Source organism: Pongo abelii, chromosome 9 (genome assembly GCF_028885655.2).
Source record: "Pongo abelii isolate AG06213 chromosome 9, NHGRI_mPonAbe1-v2.0_pri, whole genome shotgun sequence".
NCBI classification, from domain to species: Eukaryota; Metazoa; Chordata; class Mammalia; order Primates; family Hominidae; genus Pongo; species Pongo abelii.
This window is the reverse complement of record NC_071994.2, coordinates 120,305,953-120,331,903: the sequence shown is the minus strand read 5'-3', so window position 1 is coordinate 120,331,903 and position 25,951 is coordinate 120,305,953. Positions and strand designations below refer to the sequence as shown.

Below are 25,951 nucleotides of genomic sequence, written 5' to 3'. Positions count from 1 at the left end.
TCTCAACTCACTGCAACATTTGCCTCCTGGGTTCAAGCAATTCTTGTGCCTTAGCCTCCCAAGTAGCTGGGATTACAGGCACGCACCACCAAGTCTGGCTATTTTTTAAAGATTTTTAGTAGATACGGGGTTTTGCCATGTTGGCCAGGCTGGTCTCGAACTCCTGGCCTCAAGTGATCCGCTCACCTCATCCTCCCAAAGTGCTGGGATTACAGGTGTGAGCCACTGTGCCTGGCCAGGCCTGTATTCTTTTTCATTCTTTTTTTTTTTTTGAGATGGAGTCTTGCTCTGTTGCCAGGCTGGAGTGCAGTGGCACGATCTCGGCTCACTGCAACCTCTGCCTCCTGGGTTCAAGGGATTCTCCTGCCTCAGCCTCCCGAGTAGCTGGCATTACAGGCATGCGCCACCACGCCCAGCTAATTTTTTTTGTATTTTTAGTGGAGACGGGGTTTCACCATGTTGGCCAGGATGGTCTCGATCTCCTGACCTTGTGATCCGCCCGCCTCAGCCTCTCAAGGTGCTGGGATTATAGGTGTGAGCCACTGCGCCCGGCCTCAGGCCTGTATTCTTAAGGGCCAGAAATACTTCTACTTCTACACAATAAGCCATGATTCTCTTCTTGGTGTTATTTACAAGTGAAGCCATCACAGGCACTTCATTCAGTCTTACTGTCTTGTTGTCTTTATTCATATGCTTCTGCTACCTGCTCTGTCCTGCTTTCAAGACCTCTCAAAATACTCTTCTTCTCTGGGTCTAAACTGAGCCCAGTCACCCTGAACTTAATGGAGAGACCACTTTTCCTACTGGCTCCTACCTTGACAGGGATTATAATACAATGGGGAAGATCCTAGGTTCCAGAGGTAGGTTGCCTGGGTTTTAATCCCAGTTCTATCACTTTCTAGCTCTATGACTTTGGCCAATTCCCCTAATCCCTATGTGCCTCATTTTCCTTATCTGCAAAATAGAGATATAATACAAACCATCTAATTAAGTTGTTGTGAAGATTAAGTGAGTTCACTTAGGTACACTGTTTAGCATAATGCGTGGCAGATTGTTATTATTTACTCTGAGTTTCTTTCAGAACCGAACTCAGTTCTTGGTACTCAATAAATCCTTATTAAACGTAAACATCTAAACTATTTTCCTTTTTGCCTGATGATCTCCTTTGATCACTCCCTTCTCTAATTTTCTATATTCTTTGTGCCAAAGAGGACTATTCTTCAAGGAGATCTCCAGCAAGTCTCTACCAAAGTCTCAGTCAGAAACACTATCTAGTGACCTCAATCTATATAGGAAAGGAGCATAAGTGACATAACACACAGCACACAGCATATGTTCTGGTCATTATTGAGGGACAAGAGTCATCTGCTTCTTCTCGGTGGAAATTAGAACAATGCTGCATTTTCTAGGTCCTTCCTAGAGTTGTTTTTGTTTTTGACACTCCGAGAGAGTAGCAAAAGTTGTGATATTTGATGTTCGAATTACCTCCATTAGTGGAGGACACTCTGTGATCATACAGTCACCAGTAAGAATGGTTTCAGTGCTGCTCCTGCAGCTTCCACAGTGAAAGATTTTTTTATTTGCTTTACTAGCCAGCTAAGGTTTCTGTTGAGATGCCCAGGGAGATGGTAAAACTGCAGCTGTAGCCAGGCACGGTGGCTCACACCTGTAATCCCAGTACTCTGGGAGGCTGAGGCGGGTGAATCATGAGGTCAGGAGTTCGAGACCAGTCTGGCCAACATATTGAAACCCCGTCTCTACTAAAAATACAAAAATTAGCCAGGCATGGTGGTGTGCGCCTGTAGTCTCAGCTACTCGGGAGGCTGAGGCAGGAGAATGGCTTGAACCTGGGAGGTGGAGGTTGTGGTGAGCTGAGATCGCACCACTGCACTCCAGCCTGGGCGACAGAGCGAGACTCTGTCTCAAAACAAAAACAAAAACAAACCCAAAAACTGCAGCTGTGCAGCCCAGCACCAAAGTTATAGTCCCTGCTAGAGGCAGGTGAGAACCATGAAGTGATAGGAGAGGCAGGTCACACCCCATCATTTATCTGGGATGGAATGAGCTCAACTGATGAAAGGGCTTAACCAATCCAAGAAGCCAAGGCCCACTTCATTCTTATCCTTATTTGCTAATAAGGGAGCCAATTAGTGTTAATTGTGTTGGCAGTTTGGAACAGCTACCAGGGAATTGATCCAAGACCATTGTGGGATGATCCCTCTGTCCCATGTTAAGTCCCAGCCATTATTCATGGTTGGATAGGGAATTGGAGCACCAGGAAGTGTTCTTTGGTCAGCGAGTAAACACGAGTTCTCCGTCCACACATTTACAGTGCCCTGGGTGTCAGTTTTTGATACTGTGCATGCAGTGACCTGACAATACAGTTCTGCCATTGAGAGCGACATAGATATGGATGGATCAGGACTAGTCCAAAGGAATACATTGTAACATTGGAATATTCACAGTCTTCCCTCCTTTCCACCCAGCCTGCCAAAGACTATTTTGTTGACAGTCTGATTTCCTACCTGCAACCCTCACCTAAAGCAGCTAAGTTAATCTATTTAATAAAGGGAAGGGGAGAGAGGAGGAAGAAGCCTGGGAGCTATGAAGGATGCCAGGTAATAGGCAAGGGAAGAAAAAGAGATATGAAATTGCTGGAGTTATTAACTTGATGACCCTTAATGTCCTCGGAGAGTCACTAGGAAGGATGGAATTTTTATTATTTACTTATTTATTTTGCTTAACCGAGTGTTCTTTAAACACGACGTGGTTCATTGGACAATGCGCACCACTGCTTCATCAGGGTTATACAAGCAACAGAAATAGTATGTAGGCACTCTGACAGACATCCCTGTAGAATTGTTCAGAGATGGGGGTGGTAGGAAGGAAAATGACGTACCTTCTTTGGCTGTCACCCACCCAATGACTGGAATGCCTGTTTGGACTGGCTTGTCCGCCCTTGAACACGCAAATCCTAGTTTCCCCATTCTCCTATATTCGGTGACAATTAGGTTGACTGTGCAGGGTGAGCTGGATTTTGTAAGAGGAAGGAATTTTACCGAAGAATTCCCCTGCGTTGTTACCAACTTGGTTACAGTTGCTTAAAGAGTGTAGCTATTCCTGCATTTGTGGCCTCAAGGGCTAAAGTGGGACAACGCTGGTATTTTTGGTGATGAGGAAACACTTTTTTTTTGTTAAGGGAGGTTGGGGTGATCGTTGAACTGGGACAGAGGTCACAGTAGAGGTCACATTGGCGATTCGAGCGGCGGTGGGGGGTTGGCTTTGGGTCGGGCATCCTGCGCCCCCCACTCGGGAAAGGTGGCGGAGGCTTCGAGGTTGGGGGCCCATCGGAGGTTCCCACCGCCAGCTCCCGGAGGGGGGCACCCGGGAGCCAGTGTCTCAGGAAGCGGGGCCCACGCGGGAAGGTCGAGCCCGCCGGTGAGGTCACGGTTGCCATGGCTCCGGGCAGTGACGCGCGTCGGCACGTGACCCGCGGTTGCCATGGAGCCGGGCGCCTGGCGGCGAAGGCGCCCCGCCTCCCCGAGTGACGTCCGCGGCCCCCCCCTTTCCCGCCCCCCCTTGCCCCCTCCCCCGAGCCGGCTCCCCGCGGCCCCGGAGGTTTCACTGCACAACAAGATGGCGGCGGCGGCGGCGAGCGGAGCTGGCGGGGCTGCCGGGGCCGGGACGGGGGGAGCCGGGCCCGCGGGCCGCCTGCTGCCTCCGCCCGCGCCGGGGTCCCCAGCCGCCCCAGCTGCCGTGTCCCCCGCGGCCGGCCAGCCGCGTCCCCCAGCCCCGGCCTCCCGCGGACCCATGCCCGCCCGTATCGGCTACTACGAGATCGACCGCACCATCGGCAAGGGCAACTTCGCGGTGGTCAAGCGGGCCACGCACCTCGTCACCAAGGCCAAGGTACAGGCGCAGGGGCCGGGCGGCCGTCGGAGCGTGGCGGGGCCGGGAGAGGTCCGCGCCCCCAGCCGGGGGGTCGGGGCGGCGAGCGCGGCGCGTGGTGGGAGCGTTGGGGGCCGGGAGGCGGGAGGGGGCCGGCCGCGGCGGGGCGGGCGCGGAGCTAGGGACACCTGGGACTCGAGACGGCGGAACTCCAAGCAGGGAGCTGGGGGCACAGAGCACCGGCGCCCAGGAGCCGGGCGCGGGGAGGGGTCCTCGGGGCTGAGGGCAGGGGGGTAAAAGGGATGATTGGAAAGAAGGGGTCGGAACTCCCCTAGGGCCGGGAGACTGTAAGCCCAGAAGACTCTGGAACCAGCAGCTAGGGAATCATAAGGGAATGAGGGCAGGGGCATATGAAATGTGGACCCGGAGGATGGGGGAAAACAAGGGTGAAGTGGCAGACCCGGGCTTGTAAGGGGACCCAGGACGGCTGGGGCACGGACTGGGGATGTGCACGTCTGCAGGGCGCTGGGAGGTCCCAGGAGCCTGGTGCCTTAAGACAGAGATAGGAATCCGCATTTGATCATCTAAGACTGATAGATGGTGCGAAGGGGATCCCGAGGAGACACGATTAGTGGAGGAGGCAATGAGGAAAATGGGGAAATAAGGGGGAAATTGCTTTGCTTGTCACAGGAAGGGGCCCAGGGAATGGGGGAGTGAGGTGGGGGTGGGGGGTGTCCCAGGTTTATGATGGCACTAGGTAGTCAGGGGTTAAACAATTTGGGAGAGCTGATTGCTGGTTATTTTTAGTTGTTGGAGGGTCGGGAATTGTGGGCTTTGTAGAACCCAGGGTGGGCTTTTACTGGTCGGGGGGAAGCTGGTGATTGAAGAACCCAGACACCGGGAGATTACACTCATCGAGCCCTTAGTTCTCAAAGGGATTTGAGGCGCTATAGGAGTGAAATTGGCCAAGGTCAATTAGGAAGCTATATATGTATGCATGTAAAATTCTTTCTTTGAGGAAATATGGTAGCACTTTCATGTAGCCTTCGTTGGGAGGATTGGAATCTAAGACATCAGGAGGAATCTTTTGGTTTTGGTGGAACCCGCAAAGCCCATTTTTACTCTAAAATTTTCTTTGCTCAATATCTTACTTGAATGAATACTTTTAATGTAGTCATTCATTATGTTTAAAACTGCAGCTTGTGTTTTCCCTCAACCTGAGGAATGAAGAACCCTTACAGCTGCTGCCGCCTCCTACCAAAGCCACATCAATTCCCCTCACCTCCTCAGCCTAGCCTCTGGTTGTCATGACCTACCTTGTTTTTGCTTTTATGGCAGTGGCTTGTTTTCTGAAGCCAGTGACTTATCTAGGCCTTCTCTCCTGATCACTTGCAACCTGAAGTTCCTTCCCCACCATCTTTCTGCCTGAGGCTACAAGGGGCCCTTCTTACCAGGGTGTCAGGGTAGGTGGCTGTGGCGAATTGATTGGTCAGTTTCACTTCCTCTGGAGGGCCCTCTTCAGCCTTTTTGTCCGTTTTTATCACAGGGCCTCAAGTCTGCAGGTCAGAGCTGAATGAGATACCAAAGTCCAGGGCTCCCTCAGACCCTGAGGGGAAGTCAGGGGAAGTCGATTGAGCCAAGACTTTGGTGTGCTCCTCACTTGCCACCCCGGCCCCTCACCGTGTTTCCAGTCTAGTTGACTATTAGCCAAGGCAAACTTATATTTACAAACAATATGCCTTGTTCCTTGTTTTGCTGTTTCTTTCCTTTTTTTCTGCCTATTTTCTGTGTAATCACTTTGTGCTCCTGTGGTTATTTTGCTCTGACCTCTGGGGGATAGTCTCCATGAACTTAATTGGTTGCCTGGTTTATGGTTTCATGATTTAAAGAATTTTGAATCTTCCAGCCCTTGGATACACCAAAATATTGATAAAATCTGTTACAGACAGGGTTGAATGTTTTCGTAAATGTAATTGCAAACAGTTGATTCTTGGCTTTAATATAAAAGAGACATTTCTATCTTCAGTAGTCAGCAAAGCCAGTGCCTAATTATGGCTGGTCTGCCCGCTTTCTAATTTTCATGTGTGTGTATGTGTGCGTGCGTGTGTTTTTCATAGTTTTTCTCTGAGACCTTGGTATCCTTTAGGACTGCAGCATTTTAAACATTGGCTTGTTTACAAACGGGTGTCACTGTTTATGTTGGTTTTTATCTTTGATCATTTGTGGTATGCAGTTGTGCAATTCCTATGTATGGAAATATTCAAAGTCTTGAATGAGACTGAAATGGCTTGGACAATGAGTTGCATGTGTGAAGGAGCCACACCAACATTCATTTGTGTTTCTGTAGCAGTGTGCAATTTCCTAGTTACAGTTACAAGTGCCATATCTTTTGCTGCTTAAATTACTCTGACTACATGAGTGAAGCTTAATTCACAAGGAGTTGTCATGTGCTCTGGGTGAACCAGGAGCATATTTTGGCCTGCTCCATGCTTCTCTGAATCCACTTTGGAAGGGGTTCTCAAATGCTGACAGCTTAGATGTGCCTAACAGCTGTCGACATACAGTATGATGGCCTATTAAGGTTATGGTTTGGTTATATAACGGTGGTGAAGGTGCATAGGTACTAGAAGTTACCGAAGCTGCTGCTTCAGTTAACTCAGGTTGATTTTTTTTCTCCCCATGCACTGCAGCCTTTATCTTACTTCTGCAGAAGGGTCATTTGGAAACAGAGAGTTATTTTTTTCCCCCATCTGTTTCCAGAATGTATCATTTGTTGTTTTGTCTTTTAGAGGTGTGTGATTTTTTTTTTCCCCCTTGTAGGAAATGGTCTGGATTTTCTTATAACTATATATAACAGTCAGACAGAGGTAATTCAGATGATACTTGTGTTGGCCGAAGGAGGTTAGGTAATAGGTATTTTCTGAACATCAGAAATAATTATGATCTCCCTCCTTTTTTTTTTTTTTTAAACACACATGACCCATTCCAAGAACTAAGAGACTAAAGTAAACCTCATTTATTGAGTAGGATACTGCACTCCATCCAACACTGCGTGGTTAAGCTGGCCCTTTCCCAAATTCTGTTAACTCTCAAACCTTCTAGAGTGGGATCCTGGGATGAATAAAATCAGTAGAGAAAAGTGAAGCTTTTCCTATTTGGTTGTTGGTTACTTTTGCAGCACGGCATTCATGAGCTCAGACTTCATATTGGCAGCACTGCAGTGCTTAGAGCGGCACTGCAGAACAGTTACCAGGAGAGAATGTTCAGCTGTGACATACTTTGGTTAGTAGCTCACCCTGGCTGTCTTTGTCCTACCTGCTTTGATTTCCTTTTCTTTGGAAGAGCCTTACTTAGCCTGAGGTTCTCTGGCTCTGTTTTTTTTGGTATGAAACTATAAAGTATTAAAGATATTTTTAAAAAAGAATGTTTTCTGCTCTCAGATTGCAGGTAGTCTGTTGCCTGTGCCTAATTATACCTTCACTAGTTTGATGATTGGGAACAAAGAGTAGATAGATTTTGTATGCATTTTTTTTCCCTTTTTAAAATATTGGGGCAGGGTCTTACTCTGTCACCCAGGCTAGAGTGCAGTGACACTGTCAGAGTTCACTGTAACCTCCAACTCCCAGGCTCAAGAGATCCTCCTGCCTCAGCTTCCTAAGTAGCTGGGACTACAGGCTTACACCACCACACCAGGTTAATTTTTAAATTTTTTTTGTAGAGATGGGGTCTCATTATGTTGCCCAGGCTGGTCTTGACCTTCTGGACTCAAGTGATCCTCCCGCTTCAGCCTCCCAAAGTGCTGGGATTACAGGCATGAGTCTGTAACCCAAATGCTTGGCCCATATACATTTTTTAAAGTATGCATGACTATAAAAGCCTTTGGTCAAATACGTTTAAACTATATTTCAACAAATATATATCACTTGCCTGTTACTGGTTTGTGATAAGAGTTCCAGCTTTGGATAAAGCAACCTGAGTTTGAATCTTTTGCTGCTTAATAGTTGGGTATTTTTAGGCTGTGAGAAGTTATTTAACTTCTGTGTGCTTGGGTTGCCTCATCTGTAAAGTGGGATGACTTACCTCACAAGTTTAGGTGTTATGAAGATTCAAGAAGATAGTGTATGTAAAGCTCTTAGAGCAACATGGTGCCCTAATAGCATGACATAAATATTACCATCATCATCATCGTTATCAGGTGTTGTAGTAACATAATAATATTATGGACATAATAATAGTCCTCCTTTTTTTGCTTCTCACCCCGTGGGCACGATTCATGAGTGCATATGCCATTAGTTTTGTGTAGGCAGATGCCATCCTGACGATAGACTTTCATGGTAAAAAAAAGTTTGCTACTATTTCAGGTGCCACTTTGAGATAGTTGGATTTAATTTGTATGGGGTACAGGCTGGCTAATCTCATGAAATCGGCATTTTAAAACATAAATTTTCATTAGTTAAACTTTTTTTTTTTTTAAACAGCAATGCGACTTATCTAATGAAAACTGTGACCAACACTGGCTTTTGCTTTGGGCTGCCTTGAATTTTCAGGGTGTTTTGTGTAACTAATTTTTGTTATGTTGATGATGGAACAGAGTTGAGTGCAGTCTTTTCTCTAGAGGTCCACTTAAATTCAGTTTAAGTGAAATGTTTAAGAAATGTTCCTGCAAGCTTAAGGACACATTTGCCCTTACGTGCTCAGGCAAAGGCCTTAGACGGCCAAGGTCAGAATTCTTAACTTTAAATATTACACAGAGAAGACATTTTGCCCTGTGACCCCTTTCCAAATATTGACTGGCCAGACACATCTGTGTGGTTTAGTGCAAACTCATTTCCATGAGGAGAACAAGTCAAAGTGGGCTAAAAGCATTATTTTCACCTCTAAAGAAGAGTTTAATGAAGCACATGAGATGATGCTTTCACCCATTAGAAAACTGAAAACAAGATTCATTTGGTAAGTGGGAGAGAATTATGTCAAAAAGAAATTGAAAGCAAAATTTACATTAGATACATTTGAGGAAGATAGCCCCATCCCTAGACAAGCTGGAAGTGACTATTGAAAGATGACTATGTTCAGTTTGATACAGTGGTGATGGGGTTGCTAAACGTTTTTGAAATTTTGTAAAGAGCTAAGACTGATTGAGACTGGTCTCTCCAGAGTCAAAATACCAGTATTCCACTTTCAACATCAAAGGTGTTTATTTTAACATTTTGACTTTGGTGCCAGCTCCCTAGAAAGTCATAGATCTCGCTCAAGCCAGAGGTGCCCAGACTAGTTATTTCTGTGCCAGAAGTGCTGTTTTCATTTTTCAGGCTTCAATCTGGCTAATGTTTTCTAGTTCATTGCATAAAAGAGAACAAAATGGATGCTTTGAAAAGAAAAAGAAATGCTTTCTACTCACCAGAGCCACTGTAACTGTAAAACAACACCTAAGACATCTGCACAGAGATGGAACCTTTCCCTTAATCATTTATTAATTCAACACATTTATTGAATGAAAATTTTTTGTCAGGTTCCATTCTAGGGTCTGGAGTGCACCAATGAACAAGGAAGACAAAAAGCATCTGCCTTTCTGGAGCTTTCTAGTAGAAGGAGACAGACAAGAGACATGTAAAAAAATTAAAAATTTCATATAGGAATGAAGGAAGAAAATAAATGGACTAGAGAATGCCTGGGGAGGGCTGCTGCCTCAGATAGAGTGGTCAGGGAAGACCTTTCTTTCCAAGATGATGATATTTGAGCTGAGACCTGAGTGATGAGAAAAAGCCAACCTGGGAAGATTTGGAAGACAGAACCTTCCTTACAGAAGGAATGGCATGTGCAAAGGCCATGGGGCAGAAGTGAGCTTGGTTTGGCCAAAGATTAGACACAAGGTCATGATGCCATGGTACCTTAGCGAACAAGTGGAAGGATGGGAAAGGATGAGGCCAGACATGTAGGAGGGGTCAGATCATCTGGGTCTTATGGCCATTTTATGGAATTGGGTGTGACACGGGGGTGACATCAGAGAGCATCAAGCAGAACACTAGTATCACCTAATTTATGTTTTTAAAACATGACTGGATGTGGTGGCTCATGCCTGTAATTTCAGTGCTTTGGGGGGGGATGAGGCAGGAGGATCACTTGAGGCCAGGAGTTCAAGACCAGCCTGGGCAACATAGTGAGATCCCATCTCTACAAACAATTTAAAAATTAGCTGGGTGTGGTGGTGCGCACCTGTAGGCTCAGCTACTTGGGAGGTGGAGGCGGGAGGATCATTCGATCCTAGGAGTCTGAGGCTGCGGTGAACTATGGTCACACCATTGTATCCCAGCCTGGGTGACAGAGTGAAACCTTGTCTCAGGAAAACAAAACAAAACAAAAACAGCAACTCATGCTGGTTATTTTATGGTTAAGAGCAAGAATCCTTTTCTGATGCATTTCTTGGCACAAGGGAGGAGTTCAGTTTTAACAACTTATATTCTTTCTCACTGTAAAAGAATATTGACATAAATTGCACATAAATTAAGCATGATCAACCAACAAGTATTTGTTGATATATTGGGCATGAAAAAGACCTTAGAGAGGTTCTATTCTAGTTCTGTCTTTTCCAGAGTCTGGAAAGACAGACTTAACAGAATTTATAATCTCAGGTTTTGCCTGGCGTGGTGGCTCACGCCTGTAATTCCAGCACTTTGGGAGGCTGAGGCAGGTGGATCACCTGAGGTCAGGAGTTCGAGACCAGCCTGGCTAACATGGCGAAACCCTGTTTTTACTAAAAATACAAAAAATTAGCCAGGTGTGGTAGCACATGCCTGTAATCCCAGCTACTTGGGAGACTAAAGCAGGAGAATTGCTTGAACCCAGGAGGCAGAGGTTGCAGTGAGCTGAGATCGTGCCATTGCACTCCAGCCTGGGCAACAAGAGTGAAACTCCGTCTCAAAAAAAAAAGAAAAAAAAAAAAAAAAAAACTCAGGGTTTTACGGACTTTTAAAGTCATTTAGACCAATTATCCATTAGATTCATGGCTCATCTCTCTCCTCACTCCCATTTTTCCGGAGTCTTATAGCTAGTTAGTGGGGGAGCTGGAGTTAGAATCCAGTTATCACTATTCCTACTTAATTCTACCCTGACTTGTCTAATCACAGAAAACAGTGCCCTTGCCTTCTGAGCACTTGCTTTTTTCCTGGGGAAGTGAGATACACCTATACAAACTAAAGTCTAAGATATTTATCCTTTCTATAAGACAAACCAAAAGCGAGATGTCATGATGAGAGGAAACATTTCCGAGTAGAGAGGATGACTAAATATTCCAACCCTGTATTTCACCTGTCCTTTGGCATTATACCACTCTGTCACCTTTGCCACTAACCTTTAGTACCCTATGGGTCCACTGCTTTGCCTTTAAATCTGCTAGTCAGATCCCCTTGGCATGACTGAGATATGAAGAAAATAAAAAGGGAAAGAAGTAAACACAGCATGCAATGACCATAAAAGTAGTCTGCCTTATGTAGTTTTCTCATGTCATTATATCTAGCTAACTCCTAGGGAATATTGGTGATTATACATTTGTTCTGCTGGGCTGGTCAGATCTACCTTTGAGGGTATGTTTCTTAGATGGGCTCCTCACTTACTAAATGACTAACACTTTCCAGGGATGGTGACATCTTATAACTCATTAAGAGAACTGGTCATCTAGATACATTCCTTGATGGCACAGGTGAGGGTCAGGAGAACCACTTATATCAAGGGTTCCTCTTGTTTTTGTTTTTTTTTTTCATTATCCTAAGTAAACACAAGAAGGAATTTTTCTTAATATAGTTCTAGTTTCTGGTCTGTGGGCTATGGCTGTTCTTCATATGAATGATCTCACCTATCAGGTAGGTGAGTCCCTGGCTCCTCCTAATAGCGAGTAGCTTGGTCCCTTTCTGGGATAATAGTATAGTCATACGGTCCCGTGGATGACTGATAACATCGAGCGTGAAAATTATATACATTCAAATGGGCTTTTATCCTAATCTAATAAAACATTGCTAAATAAATGGCGTAGGCAATGTCCTTGAGAAGTCTCAACAGTCTTGAATGAATTAGCTTGAAAGGCTTCTTTTGGATCTGTTGAGAATGGAATTGCGGAAGCGAGTCCAGAACTGTTGGCTGAGCCATCACTAAGTTATGTTGGGAACATATTTGTGTTTAGCAGGTGTGTGATCCGTGGTAGACAAGGAGCCTCTGGACACTCATGGTATTTTATCTCAGACTTAGGCTTTTCAAAGAGGTAGGAATCAGATTGTGAATACTTAGCCACATTTCCCAGAAGTTGAAACGGAAAGAGAAGCAGACTCATTGCCTGTTGAAGCTTGTCTGTGTGGGCTGAGCTCACTCAGTTGGATACTTTCGGCCAGTTATTTTAAACTAAATTTAGGTTTTGATGAAGTTCTGAAAAATTATCAAATTTCTGTCTAGTTTCAGCTCCAGCGCATGTTTACCAGCAGTATACTTTACTTTTCATAGCTCCCCACAGAAGAATTGAATGTGAAAATGTAGGTTAGTTGCCCACATTTCTTGAGACAGAATTTTTTGGAAAAGAAATTTTTTATTCCATCCATCCATCCATCCATCCATCCATCCAATAAATGTGCAAAATTATCAGAAATAGAAATGGATGATATATGGCCCAAAATTCAAAAGGTACAAAGGAGCATTCAGTGAAATGAAGTCTTCCTGCCACCCCAATACCTGAGTCACACAGTTTCTTAGTCTTTTTTTTTTTTTTTGTGACAGAGTCTCACTCTGTTGCCTAGGCTGGAGTGCAGTGGCGCGATCTTGGCTCACTGCAAGCTCCACCTCTCGGGTTCATGCCATTCTCCTGCCTCAGCCTCCTGAGTAGCTGGGACTACGGGTGCCTGCCGCCACGCCTGGCTAACTTTTTGTATTTTTAGTAGAGACGGAGTTTCACTATGTTAGCCAGGATGGTCTCGATCTCCTGACCTCGTGATCCGCCCGCCTCGGCCTCCCAAAGTGCTGGGATTACAGGTGTGAGCCACCGCGCCCAGCCAGTTTCTTACTCTTATAAACATTTATTAAGGGCATCTCTGGATTAGTCCAAGTGCTAGATGCCGTTTATTTTCTGACAGTGCTTTGACATACTTGAAATTTCCAAGCATAATTTTACTTAAAAGTAAAAAAAGAAAATACCTGGCCAGATGCAGTGGTTCACGCCTGTAATTCCAGCACTTTGGGAGGCTGAGGCAGGAGGATCACTTGAGGCAGGAGGATCACAGAGTTGGAGACCAGCCTGGGCAACATAGTGAGACCTTATATCTACAAATAATAATAATAAAAATAACCAGGGGTGTGGTGGTACGCCTGTGGTCCCAGCTACTCAGGAGGCTGAGGTGGGAGCATCACTTGAGCACAGGAGATCAAGGTTTCAGTGAGCTATGATCGCGCCACTGAACTCCAGCCTGGGCAACAGAGCCAGAGCACTTCTCAAAAAATAAAGGACAAAAGAAAAATACCTAACCTAACTTATACTGCTCATTAGGATGGCACAGTGTGATAATCTAATGTAAGCCCTGTGGGGGCAGAAATTTTAATCTGTTATTCACTGCTGTATTCCTTATGTTTAGTGCAATGTCTGCAGATATTCATTGAGTACATGAATATAAGGATTAAAAATAAGAGCTGAGTTTGTTTTTATACCCTTAATACATCTTTGACTTTTACTATTGGAATTTCCTATCTATAGTTAAGATGTTAAAGAAAAGTAATTTTCTACCTTTTTCTCACAAATCTCCGAGTAAGGAGATTTCACAGCTTTTCTGGGCTAATAATTGATTTTTGGCATATCTCAAACTTTTATTATTAGGAAGATCAGTGTATCTAAAGTAAGTCGTGCAATTTAAATTCAAATCCCTTAGTTTTTTTTTTTGTTTTTTTTTTGAGATAGGGTCTCACTTTGTCACCTAAGGCTGGAGTGCAGTGATGTGATCATGGCTCACTGCAGCCTCCACCTCCTAGGTTCAAGTCATCCTTCTACTTCAGCCTCCTGAGTACCTGGGACTACAGGTGCATACCACCATGCCCAGCTAATTTTAAAAAATTTTATTTTCAGTAGAGATGGGGGTCTTGCTATGTTGCTAGGCTGGTCTTGAACTCCTGGGCTCAAATGATCCTCCCTCTTTGGCTTCCCAAAGTGTTGGGATTACGGGTGTGAGCCATCACGCCTGGCCAACATCAGTTTTAATGTGTGTGTACTTTACCATAACATTGCTGTTATTTTTCGAATCTTTTTTATAATTTTCTTTCTAGTTTTTCACTTTACAAATTTTCTGTGATAACCATTGTTGTGCACAAGTCTTTGATGTACTTCTGATTTTTTGCTCTGGATATATTGTTGAAAGGGAAATTACTGTGCCAAAGGGAACACATGCTTGTACGGCACCTAATATGTATATTGCCACATTGCTTTCCAGAAAGACTGCATTAGAGTTAACCTCCTGAGCAGTGTATGAGCAGGCTTGGCTCACTGCAAGCCACACTGGCTCTCTTTATCTTATCTGTCTCCCCATCTACCTTTGTTGGCTTGGGGGTGTAGGGCTTTTAAGTCTCTACTACACCTCTAAACCTAGTCCCATAGATGTAGTACAAGTCAGGAGAAGGTTATAGCAGCTGTGTAATCCATCTTTCCCTGTACCAAACCTGGAAGAGGAATGAAAGGAATTCAAGTGTAAGTCTAACCTTTTTTTTTTTTTTTTTGAGACAGAGTCTTGCTCTGTCGCCCAGGCTGGAGTGCAGTGGTGCGATCTCGGCTCACTGCAACCTTTGCCTCCTGGGTTCAAGCGATTCTCTTGCCTCAGCTTCCCTAGTAGCTGGGATTACAAGCGCCCACAGCCACGCCTGGCTAATTTTTGTGTTTTTGGTAGAGCTGGAGTTTCACCATGTTGGCCAGGCTGGTCTTGAACTCCTGACCTCAAGTGATCCACCCCGGCCATCAGCCTCTCAGAGTGCTGGTATTACAGGCATGAGCCACCGCACCCGGCCAAGTCTAACCTTTTACTTGCTTTTTATAAATCATCATTCTCTCCTGATCTTTTCTGAAGGGACAAAAACCCAAACTGGAGAAATTGCTGAAGGGAAGAAGAAAAGTTAATGAGAAACAGACGCTTGATCACCCAAACCATTGATTTTTTTTTTTTTGAGATGGAGTCTCGCTCTGTTGTCCAAGCTGGAGTACAATGGCATGATCTTGGCTCACTGCAACCTCCGCCTCTTGGGTTCAAGTGATTCTCCTGCCTCAGCCTCCTCAGTAGCTGGGATTACAGGCACGCGCCACCACACCTGGCTAATTTTTGTATTTTTAGTAGAGACGGGGTTTCACCATGTTAGTCAGGCTGCTCTCCAACTCCTGACTTTGTGATCCGCCTGCCTCGACCTCCCAAAGTGCTAGGATTACAGGAGTGAGCCATTGCACCTTGCTTCGCCACTGACTTTTTTTTTTTTTTTTTGAGATGGAGTCTCACTCTGTCACCCAGGCTGTAGTACAGTGGCGCAGTCTCTGCTCACTGCAACCTCTGGCTCTTGGGTTCAAGAGATTCTCCTGCCTCAGCCTCCTAAGTAGCTGGGACTACAGGCGCCCACCACCACACCCGGCTAATTTTTTTGTATTTTTAGTAGAGACGGGGTTTCACCATATTGGCCAGGGTGGTCTCGAACTCCTACCTCATGATCCACTCGCCTCGGCCTCCCAGAGTGCTGGGATTACAGGCGTGAGCCACTGCACCCAGCCTACCATTGATTTTTAAATAACTATTTTTTGGTAAACCAGCGTGAGAATTTCAGAGATTAATAAAAGTTGTAAATTGCTCCTCCCTCGTTTTAATGGTGAAAAGATAGTGAAGGAGAAAGTTATATGAATAAATACGGTAATGCAGCAGTCCTATCATGTTTAAATTTGCTGTGTGCACTGTACTTTCTGGGTTAAGAGATTTTCAAGGGTAATTGGGCCATATAGGATATTGTGCTTTGTATGTTGTGGGGTTATGACTGTGGAATTATCTGTGTTTTGGACATTTGATGATAAGTGCTTTTCTTTTATCTCCGATAGAAGCCCTCCTATACAGTAAGTTTTGGTTATGATGTGCTTAGTTAATTGAGGGGAAAAACTGATAAATCAGGGAAATCAGAAATATATATTCATGCATTAATCTTTTTTTTTGTTTTTTCTTTTTTATGGAGACGGAGTCTTGCTCTGTCGCCCAGGCTGGAGTGCAGTGACATCATCTCGGCTCACTGCAACCTCTGCCTCCTGAGTAGCTGGGACTATAGGCACACGCCACCATACCCGGCCAATTTTTGTATTGTTTGTAGAGATGGGGTTTCGCCATGTTGGCCAGGATGGTCTCGAATTCCTGAGCTCAGGCAGTTCGCCTGCCTCGGTCTCCTAAAGTGCTAGGCTTACAGGCATGAGCCATCATGCCTGGCTCATGCATTAATCTTTTAAAAAGTATGTATTATGGAAAATTTCAAACATAAATGAAAGTAGAGGGAATAATATAATGAACCCCCATCTGCCTGTCGCCTAGTTTAAACAGTTGTCATCTTGTGACCAATCTTGCATTTATACCTTTCCCACTTCCCCGCTTTTTTCCTGGATTTTGAAGCATATCCCAGAATCCTTTCATTTCATCGGTAGATATTTTGGCATGTATCTCTAAATAGATGAAGATTCTTTAAACAAACAAACAAAACCAAACCCCAGGGCTGGGTATGGTGGTTCATGCCTGCCATCCGAGCACTTTGGGAGGTCTAGGTAGGTGGATCGCTTGAGGCTAGTTCAAAACCAGCCTGAGCAGCACAGTAGTAGTGAGGCCCCATCTCTACCAAAAAAGAAAAATAAGTGAGCGGTGGATGGTGGTGAGTGGCTGTAGTTCTAGCTACTCGGGAGGTTGAGCTTGGAGGATTGCTTGAGCCCAGGAGTTCCAGATTACAGTGCAGTAAACTATGGTTGCGCCACAGCATTCCAGCCTGTGTGACAGAGACCCTGTCTCTAAAAAGGAAAGAAAAAAAAGAGAGAGAAAAGAAAGAAAGATTGATTAGCACATAGGTTAATATCAAAATATCTTAACCTATGTTAACAAACATTAATATTTTTTGTTAATATTAAATATTAATGTTTGTTAACATAGGTTAATATTTTGTTAACCTGTTGATGCAGGGCCAAGGCTTTTTCTTTGTATGCCCTAGTTGGAGTTCCTTAATTTTATTTCCATTAAATACACCCATAATTCATTATCTATAATTTCCACTTTTGTTTGCTTTTTAAAGCAGAACATGAATTTAATGGCATTTGTGAAGCAATATTAATACAGAATCCCTCTTGATTTTTATGACTCCTTCCCAGTCTTTTATACTCATCTCATTCACGTATAATTTACTATGTCTTTTTAAGCATTTGATGAAGTTTTCATAGAAATGTATCTCCTTAATTTTTCATCAGTTTATATTCTATTTAATTAAATTACATAACTGTAATAATGAGCAACTGGTATAAATAGGTTTGGGAAAAAAACAGTTAATTATTGGTAAGAATATAACTTAATAATGGGAGGCTGGGCCCGGCGCGGTGGCTCATGCCTGTAATTGCAGCACTTTGGGAGGCCGAGGCGGGCGGATCACCTGAGGTCAGGAGTTCCAGACCAGCCTGGCCAACCTGGTGAAACCCTGTCTCTACTAAAAATACAAAAATTAGCTGGTTGTGTTGGTGCATGCCTGTAATCCTAGCTACTCGAGAGGCCTGAGGCAGGAGAATTGCTTGAACCTGGGAGGCAGAGGTTGCTGTGAGCCAAGATCCTGCCACTGTACTGCAGCCTGGGCCACAGAGCGAGACTCCATCTCAAACAAACCAACCACAAAAAAACCCAAAAAACTTAATAATGGGAGCAGCAGAAGCTTATAAGAGTAAGAGACAGCTGTTATTAGTTGGGGCCAGTTTGCATGTGGGGGGCATTGGTTGCTTTACTGAGACAAGGAGAAGCATTGATTATTTTGGCAGGTTGGTTGAGTGAAGGTGGGCTAAGAGAGCTTCTGCGTTAATTTAAAATAATAAAGAAGTCAAAGCTGTTAGAAATTTGAGGACAAGTTATTTTATAGAATCTTTTATTATTTATAGTGTGTACTTCGAGGTGGTATTTTTGTCCACTTATGTTAGAATTTGTGTGAACTGAGCTGAATTTGGTAATGAGTCAGTGGTATTAAAAACTTGGTGAAGAAACTGGCCAAACTCTTTAAGAGGTTTATATCTGTTCACTGCTAGTGTAGTGTTCTATGGAACAAGGTGACATTTTCTTGTAGTAAGTTGTTTTCTGTTTCTGGCAGAAGCAATCTTGGTTCATATGCTGCAAGAAACAGAATTGTTTTTATTGTGGAAGACAGGAGCAGAGCTGTGTGTTTCTTATTAGGATGAGTTGGACACCTGCAGGATTTCTTCTCTCTTTCTGCTTCCTGCCTCCTGTTGTCTTTTCCTTCTGTTAGAATGTTCTAATATTGCATAAGCAGCATTCCGACAATAGTTGAATTTTTTTGGTACTTCATTTTTTTTTAAACCCTCAAAATAATGTTTTTAGTGATTGTATGTTCTTGGCTTACTTTCCATTTCTACATCAACAGGGATATTGTTATTCTAGTCAAATGGGGTAGCTGTATTCTGGCAATGATCTTTGGGTCCAAGTCAGCTGCAGAAACAACACTTTCATATATTATACCTAAATATCTTACATGTGTACGGTAATTCTGGGAGGTAATTAAATGTTGGGATGGTACTTTAGGATCTCTTTAAAGGATTTCACAATTCTCAGGAATAAAATAACTTGTTTGAAGCACGTTACTCATTGGCCTTTGACTATGCAAAAGGGTAGCCAGTGATTTTAGCCTACTGCCTCTTCTGATCTCATTTTCCTCCTTCCTTTTGAGGCAGCAGCTGCATCCAGTGCCCTGCTTTAATTGAGCTCTTAGTAAAAGGGGTATTGTTACACCAAGTCACAACCTCATATAGCAGTAAGGTTACATCAATGGTTGTTAGATTTTTAGGACACGAATCCATTTTGGAGTCACGTTAAATTTTGAAAACCAAAATTTAGTTGCATTACCTAAATTTCTCTTCCTTTTCTTATCCTGATACCAGGATAAGAATAGGTTTTCTGTTTTTCCAGCTCTTTGTGGAACCTTTTTGCCCCATCAGAGTTGCTTGCGACAATCTGTAGTTAAGGAACTGAGACTGTTGCGGAAATCAGGGAATGTTTCTGGTTCCAGTTTTTACTAGCCAGCAGTTTGACTTTGGGCAAATTACTTAACCTCAGGGGGCTTCCAATTTCTCTTTAATTTATAATTTTTTCAGCTGCTTTATTGAGGTACATTTCACAGACCATACAGTTCACCCAATTTTTTTTAAGTGTATTCATGGAGCTGTGCAACCATCACTATAATACATTTTAGAACATTTTCATTATCCTTAAAAGAAACGTGGTACCCATTAGCAGTCACTGCTTATTTCTTCAACCTCTCTTCTCAGCCCTAAGCAACCACAAATTAATCTTTATCGATTTACGTCGTCTGGACACTTCGTATAGATAGAATTATGCAGCGGGTGTCCTGTTGTATTTTACTTCTTTCACTTGGTGTAATGCCTTCAAGGTTCATGCGTGTTCTTGCATATGTTAGAATCTCATTATTTTTTTATGGCTGAATAATATTATGTTGTATGGATATGCCACATTTTAAAAATCAATTCATGAATTGGTGGACATTGTTTCTACTTATTGGCTATTATGAATAATATGGTCTTGAACATTTGTGTACAAATATCTGTGTGATCATGTTTTCATTTTTTCTTGGGCATATACCTAGGAGTGGAATTGCTTGGTCATGTGTGACTCCTTGTTTAAGTTTTTGAGCAACTTCCAAACTGTTTTCCACAGTAGCTGCCCCATTTTATATTCTTACCTGCAATGTATGAGGGTTTCTGTTCTGTCTACATCCAAAACTTATTTTCTTTTTTTTGATTTTAGCCATCCTAGTGGATGTGAAGAAGTATTTCATTGTGGTTTTGATTTACATTTCCCTAATGAACAACGGTAGTGAGCATCATTTCATGTGCCGGTTGATCATTTGTATATTTCCTTTGGAGAAATGTCTATTAACATCCTTTGCCCGTTTTTGAATTGGATTATTTGTCTTTTTATTGCTGAGTTGTAAGAGTTCTTTATGTTTGGGATACAAGTCCCTTATCAGATACATGATTTACAAATATTTTCTGCCATTCTGTGGGTTGTCTTTTCAGTTTCTTGGTAGTGTTGTTTGCAGCACAAATGTCTTTAATTTTGATTCTCTAGTTTCTTAATTTATATAGTTGTTTTAACTCTGAAACTATATGTTTTATTGAGATTATTTTCCTCTGTGCTCATTCTGTACTTTCTCCCATTTTCATATAGCTCTCCCTTTCCCAGGACGTTTTCTAGCCTCAAAGACTTTATTTTTTTAATTAATTAATTTATTTTGAGATGGAGTCTCGCTCTGTCGCTCACGCTGGAGTGCAGTGGCGCCATCTCGGCTCACTGCAAGCTCTGCCTCCCAGGTTCATGCCATTCTCCTGCCTCAGCCTCCCGAGTAGCTGGGACTACAGTTATCTGCCACCACGCCTGGCTAATTTTTTGTAATTTTTAGTAGAGATGGGGTTTCACCGTGTTAGCCAGGATGGTCTCGATCTCCTGACCTCGTGATCCGCCTGCCTCGGCCTCCCAAAGTTCTGTGATTACAGGTGTGAGCCACCGCGCCTGGCCTCTAGCCTCAAAGACTTTAAAAATGTCTGTCTATGTATTTGCCTCTCTAATCCATGTGTCTTACAAAATAATCAAATGTTACAAAATGTATAACAAAGAAAGTGAAAGTTCCTCATCTCTCCAGAGAAAACATTGTTAACTATTTATAACCAGATTTTTTCCCGTTCACATGGTAAAATTTTTTTTTAATTAAAAAAGGGAACATACCACAATCTAGTTTGCTACTTGTTTTTTCGTTTAATAGTGTATCTCCAACATTATTCCATGTCAGTACACTTTGTGCTTGTCTCAATCATTTTAATGGCTGCAGAGTATTCTATTTTATGGATATACTATACTTTACATAGTAGCCTATTGATAGATTTTAGGGTTGTTTCTAGATTTTGTTTTATTTTTTTGAGACAGAGTTTCTGTCACCCATGCTGGAGTGCAATGGCATGATCTTGGCTCACTGCAACTTCTGCCTCCCAGATTCAAGTGATTCTCCCACCTCAGCCTCCCAAGCAGCTGGGATTACAGGTGCACGCCACCACACCCAGCTAATTTTTGTATTTTTAGTAGAGATGGGGTTTCACCATGTTGGCCTGGCTGGTCACGAACTCCTGGCCTTGAGTGATTCCCCTGCCTCAGCCTCCCAAAGTGCTGGGATTACAGGGGTGAGCCACCATGCCCGGCCCAGATTTTATTGTTTTAATTACAAATTTTACATAAGTTGTTTCTGCACATTTATTTTTGCACACTTGTGCTAGTGTTTTTTTTTCTATTCCATTTATTTGCTATTGCGGTATTTACTATTCAAAACACATAGACTTATTTTAAAAAATACAAGAGTTTTATTTAGTGTGACCTAGAGTCAACGTCTCAAAAGTTATATATTCTTTTCCATCATGATATATACAATGTTCTGATCTTCTTTTAAAGCCAGAGTCTTCATTTTCTTGGTAATCGTATAGAATAATTTACTAGAAGTGGAATGCCTGGATCAAAGTATGAGTGCTTGAAATCATGTAGATGTTGCCACATCACCCTCCAAGTAAGGCCATGCCAATTCACTCAGCTTGAGAGTGTATGACAGTGATTTTTCTGTTCTTTTTAACCCTGGCAAATAGCCTTTTTAGGGAATTAATCTGACAGGTGAAAAAATGTCATTTTATTATTTGTAGTTACTTATTAGTGCATTTGAGCATCATTTAATTTGTCTGTTGGTTGTCTTTCTGCTTTGTCTACTTTTCTGTTGGGCTTTTGGCTTTTTCTTATTCATCAGTTGTCATAGCTTTATTATTATTATTAATGTTTTCAAAAAATTGAGATGGAGTCTCACTCTGTCACCCAGGCTGGAGTACAGTGGTGCAATCTGGGCTCACTGAAACCTCTGCCTCCCAAGTTCAAATGGTTCTCATGTCTCAACCTCCCAAAATGCTGGGATTACAGGCATGAGCTGCTGTGCCTGGCCTGTAATAGCTTTTTAATATTAGGGAAATTAGTTACCTTATAAAATATATTACTGATATTTTTCTTTGTCTTTTGACTTTGTGTGTGTGTCTAATATAAAATGAAAATGCTTTTATTTTTATAGTCAGATTTTTCTTTTTTTTTTTTCTCTTTATGGCTTGGTTTTTAAAATTCTAATTATATAAAAATATTTACCCATTTTTTTCAACTACTTTTATGGTTTTGTTTTTAAATGTAAATCTTTGCTTCATGTGAAATGCATTTTGATATAAACCAAATGAGATAGGGGATGAGTTGTAGAATTTATTGGAGTTGTAAATTTACATTTATTTTTGTGATTATTAATGGCTTCCTCCTACTTGACTGGAAGTCCCATGAGGGCAATGTATTGTGTTGTTTTGTTTTTCCCTTGCTCTTATTTTCAGTGTCTAGCACAGTGCTTGCCTTGTAATAGGCCCTCCATGTATTGAATAAATGAGTCTAGGTTTTTCTCCAGGTCTCTAGCTTCTCCTGACACAATTGCATAATTGCTCTTTTCCTTCTTGATTTAAAAAGCAACACTATCATTTACAAAACCCCCATAGATACTTAGGTACATTTCTGAACTCTAATCCATTGAGTGTGCTGTCTTTTCTTGCTTTGATACTGTACAGCTTTAATTATGATAGCTTTATACAACTTAAAGTATATTTGGGAGGCCAGCTTTAAGCACTCTTAAATATATTATACCACAGTTTGGGAAGCTCTGTAATCTCCTTTATTAAACTTTTTGCTATACCTTTGGAAACATTCATTTAACTTAACAATTAAACACTTAATCCATTCTGAAAGTCAGCCTGCAAAGCAGAAATGATTTTTGGGGTGTTATTTGGTGTAAAGAGTTTTTTTTTAGGATATCATACTTAATTCTGGCATGACTTCTTTAGTGTCTTTTAAAAAACTCTCATTTTATAACTTTGGGCATTTCTAGAAAAGCAACATTTTTCTCACAGTTTTCTAATGCAAAATACACAGAGGGGTAAGTGGCAGAAAAGGTATTGAGATAATTGTGTTGGCACCCCACTGATGTCGAAGCAGATAGTGGAAAAGACATTACTTAAAAGTGTTTTGCAGATTTTGGCTTAAATTAAAAATATGACAATTTTAATTTAAATTTAATTAAAAATATGACAATTCTCAGGCCGGGTGTGGTGGCTCACGCCTATAATCCCAGCACTTTGGGAGGCCAAGGCGGACGGATTGCCTAAGGTCAGGAATTTGAGACCAGTCTGGCCAACATGGTGAAACCCCATCTCTACTAAAAATACAAAAAAATTAGCTGGGCCTGTAATCCCAGCTACTTGGGAGGCTGAGGCAGGAGACTTGCTTAACCAGGGAGGTGGAGGTTGCAGTGAGCCAAGATCATGCCACTGCACTACAGCTGGGTGACAGAGCAAGACTCCATCTCAAAAAAAAAAAAAAAAAAAAGGTGTTATGCAGATTTCAGTTTAGCCACCTTGATCTTCCCACCTCGTGCATGACACATCACCTTCCTGTGGCATGCAGTACTTGACTGATTCATTGGATGTGACTTGCGTTAAGTTCAGACAACATTGCTGAATAATCACTTTCTTATTCTTTAGTGTAGTCTCCTTTCTCTGTAGAACATCAGAAATTCTTAAACTCTGAAATAGAGCATTCTCTTGGGATTTTCTGTAATGTCTTTCTCATGTAGGAACCAACTTCAGGGTCTTGTGAGCATCAGAGAAGTTTAAGGTCTAGGGAACTGAGCTAATGGAACAAGCCATGCCTAATGTGATAAAACCCTTGCTTTCTTTGCAATTGAAATTGTTTATTCTAAATAACTGCTAATTTACAAATGTATTTTCACATGATTACCCATTCTGTTCTCAAAAAGCATAATAGGGGTTTTGTGACTTTCAGACTTTCCTGAAAAAGCCTAACTGTGGATTTTAGAATTATTAAGCTAGAAAAATACACACATACACACACAGGTTTGTTTGGGACCCTTAGTCTCCACCCTGGAATTAAGTGACACTGAAAATAACTCTGGAATAAAAGGTTTTTATGTAGCAGAATAGTTGACTTACAGGGGTTCTTCCCTTTGCACATTTTCTCTGGGTAGAAAATGAGCTTGTTTTTCTTTTAGTTGTATTAAAATTTTTTTTCCCTCAATGCTAGTCTTAACTGAGAGATTTTTAGGCAGTTCACTCTCCCAGCACAGCAATAAGCAGCTTATTAGTAGATATTATCTCTTGTTGATTTGTTACCCTTGAGATTTACTGTGCTTGCAAAACACCTGTCTATATTTGAGCTTTGCTAGGTAGTTGGCTTTTGTGTTTGACTGAAGATTTTTTCCAAAGAAAGCAAATAGCTATTAGGAAAAGAGAGTCAGCAAATTTCTGTATGCTTTCATGGAAGAGATTTCCCAATTAGAAAGCTTTTGTAGGCTTAACCTTTTGCCCTAAAGTAACCCAACATTTCATTATGTATTCCATTGAGGTTTTGGAGCTCTGTACCAGAAAGCGAGGACCAAGGTTGAATGTGAAAGAAATATTCAGAGGATGAGGCTCATAGACAACAAAGTGCTGCTTCATAGGCTAGGTCCAAAAATAACCTGCTTGCCATAGGGAGCAAGAATGGAGGTAGCATTAGCTGCTGTTTTGAGCAGTGTTTCATGTCCTGTCATGTCATTCCAGAATGGTTTTTTGGTTTTGTTTAGAGACAGGGTCTTGCTCTGTTGACCAGGCTAGAGTGCAGTGTGGTGTGATTGTAGCTCGCAGTCACCTCAAACTCCTGGGCTCAAGTGATCCTCCCATCTCAGTCTCCTGAATAGCTAGGACTACAGACACACACCATTGCACTTGGCTAGTGGTTTTATTTTTAGTATAGACAGTGTCTCGGTTTGTTGCCTAGGCTGGTCTCAAACTCCTGGCCTGAAGCAGTTATCCTACCTTGGCCTTCCAAAGCACTGGGATTATAGGCATGAGCAGCCACACCTGGTCTCATTCCAGAATAATTAAAATTATGTTTAAGGCGGCCGGGTGCAGTGGCTCATGCCTGTAATCCCAGTACTTTGGGAGGCTGAGGCGGGTGGATTACGAGGTCAAGAGTTCAAGACCAGCCTGGCCAATATGGTGAAACCCCGTCTCTACTAAAAATACAAAATAAAAATACAAAAATTAGCCGGGTATGGTAATTAGCGGGTGCCTGTAATCCCAGCTACTTGGGAGGCTGAGTCAGAGAATTGCTTGAACCTGGGAGGCGGAGGTTGCAGTGAGCCAAGATCGTGACACTGTACTCCAGCCTGGGTGACAGAATGAGACTCCATCTCAAAAAAAAAAAAAAAAAAAAAATTGTGTTTAAGGCAATATCATTTAAAATTTTATTTTGGGAGAATGTTGCCTTGGTAAATTGGTAAATAACAGTTATTCTGAAAGGTTTCGGAAGAATGCCTTTCTGCTAAATTGAAGAAATTAACATAATTTACTCTTCTGTAAATAGGGGGATGGTCTGCATCATGCTCATTTAATCATTGGAGTTCAAATTAATGATTTGCTGGGGTCCTGTGGTGAATCTTGAGTGATTAAGAGGGAGAACTCAGTCTTTGGTTCAGAAAAGTTAGCATTGGAATAGATCCTCAACAGGCCCTGAAGGTAGGAAATGTTCTGATTTAGAGAGCTCTTCCAAGGCTTGTGATGGAACCCTGCAACAGTAAGTTTTAAGAGTATCAATAACTGGCTGGGTGCAATGGCTCACGCCTGTAATCCCAGCACTTTGGGAGGCTGTGGTGGGTGGAT

At 42.4% G+C, this 25,951-nt stretch overlaps 1 protein-coding gene across 8 annotated transcripts in view; it reads left to right on the top strand.

Annotated features, from left to right (window-relative positions):
* The first annotated feature begins 3,597 nt into the window (after positions 1-3,597).
* SIK3 (SIK family kinase 3) overlaps positions 3,598-25,951 on the top strand; it is a 254,200-nt gene continuing 231,846 nt past the window's right edge. For all 8 annotated transcript variants that reach the window (XM_054525136.2, XM_054525133.2, XM_002822519.4 and 5 more), the window contains exon 1: positions 3,598-3,909. In XM_054525136.2, the coding sequence (XP_054381111.1) occupies positions 3,637-3,909 (273 nt within the window). In that variant the 5' untranslated portion in view covers positions 3,598-3,636. The remainder of the gene's footprint in view (positions 3,910-25,951) is intronic.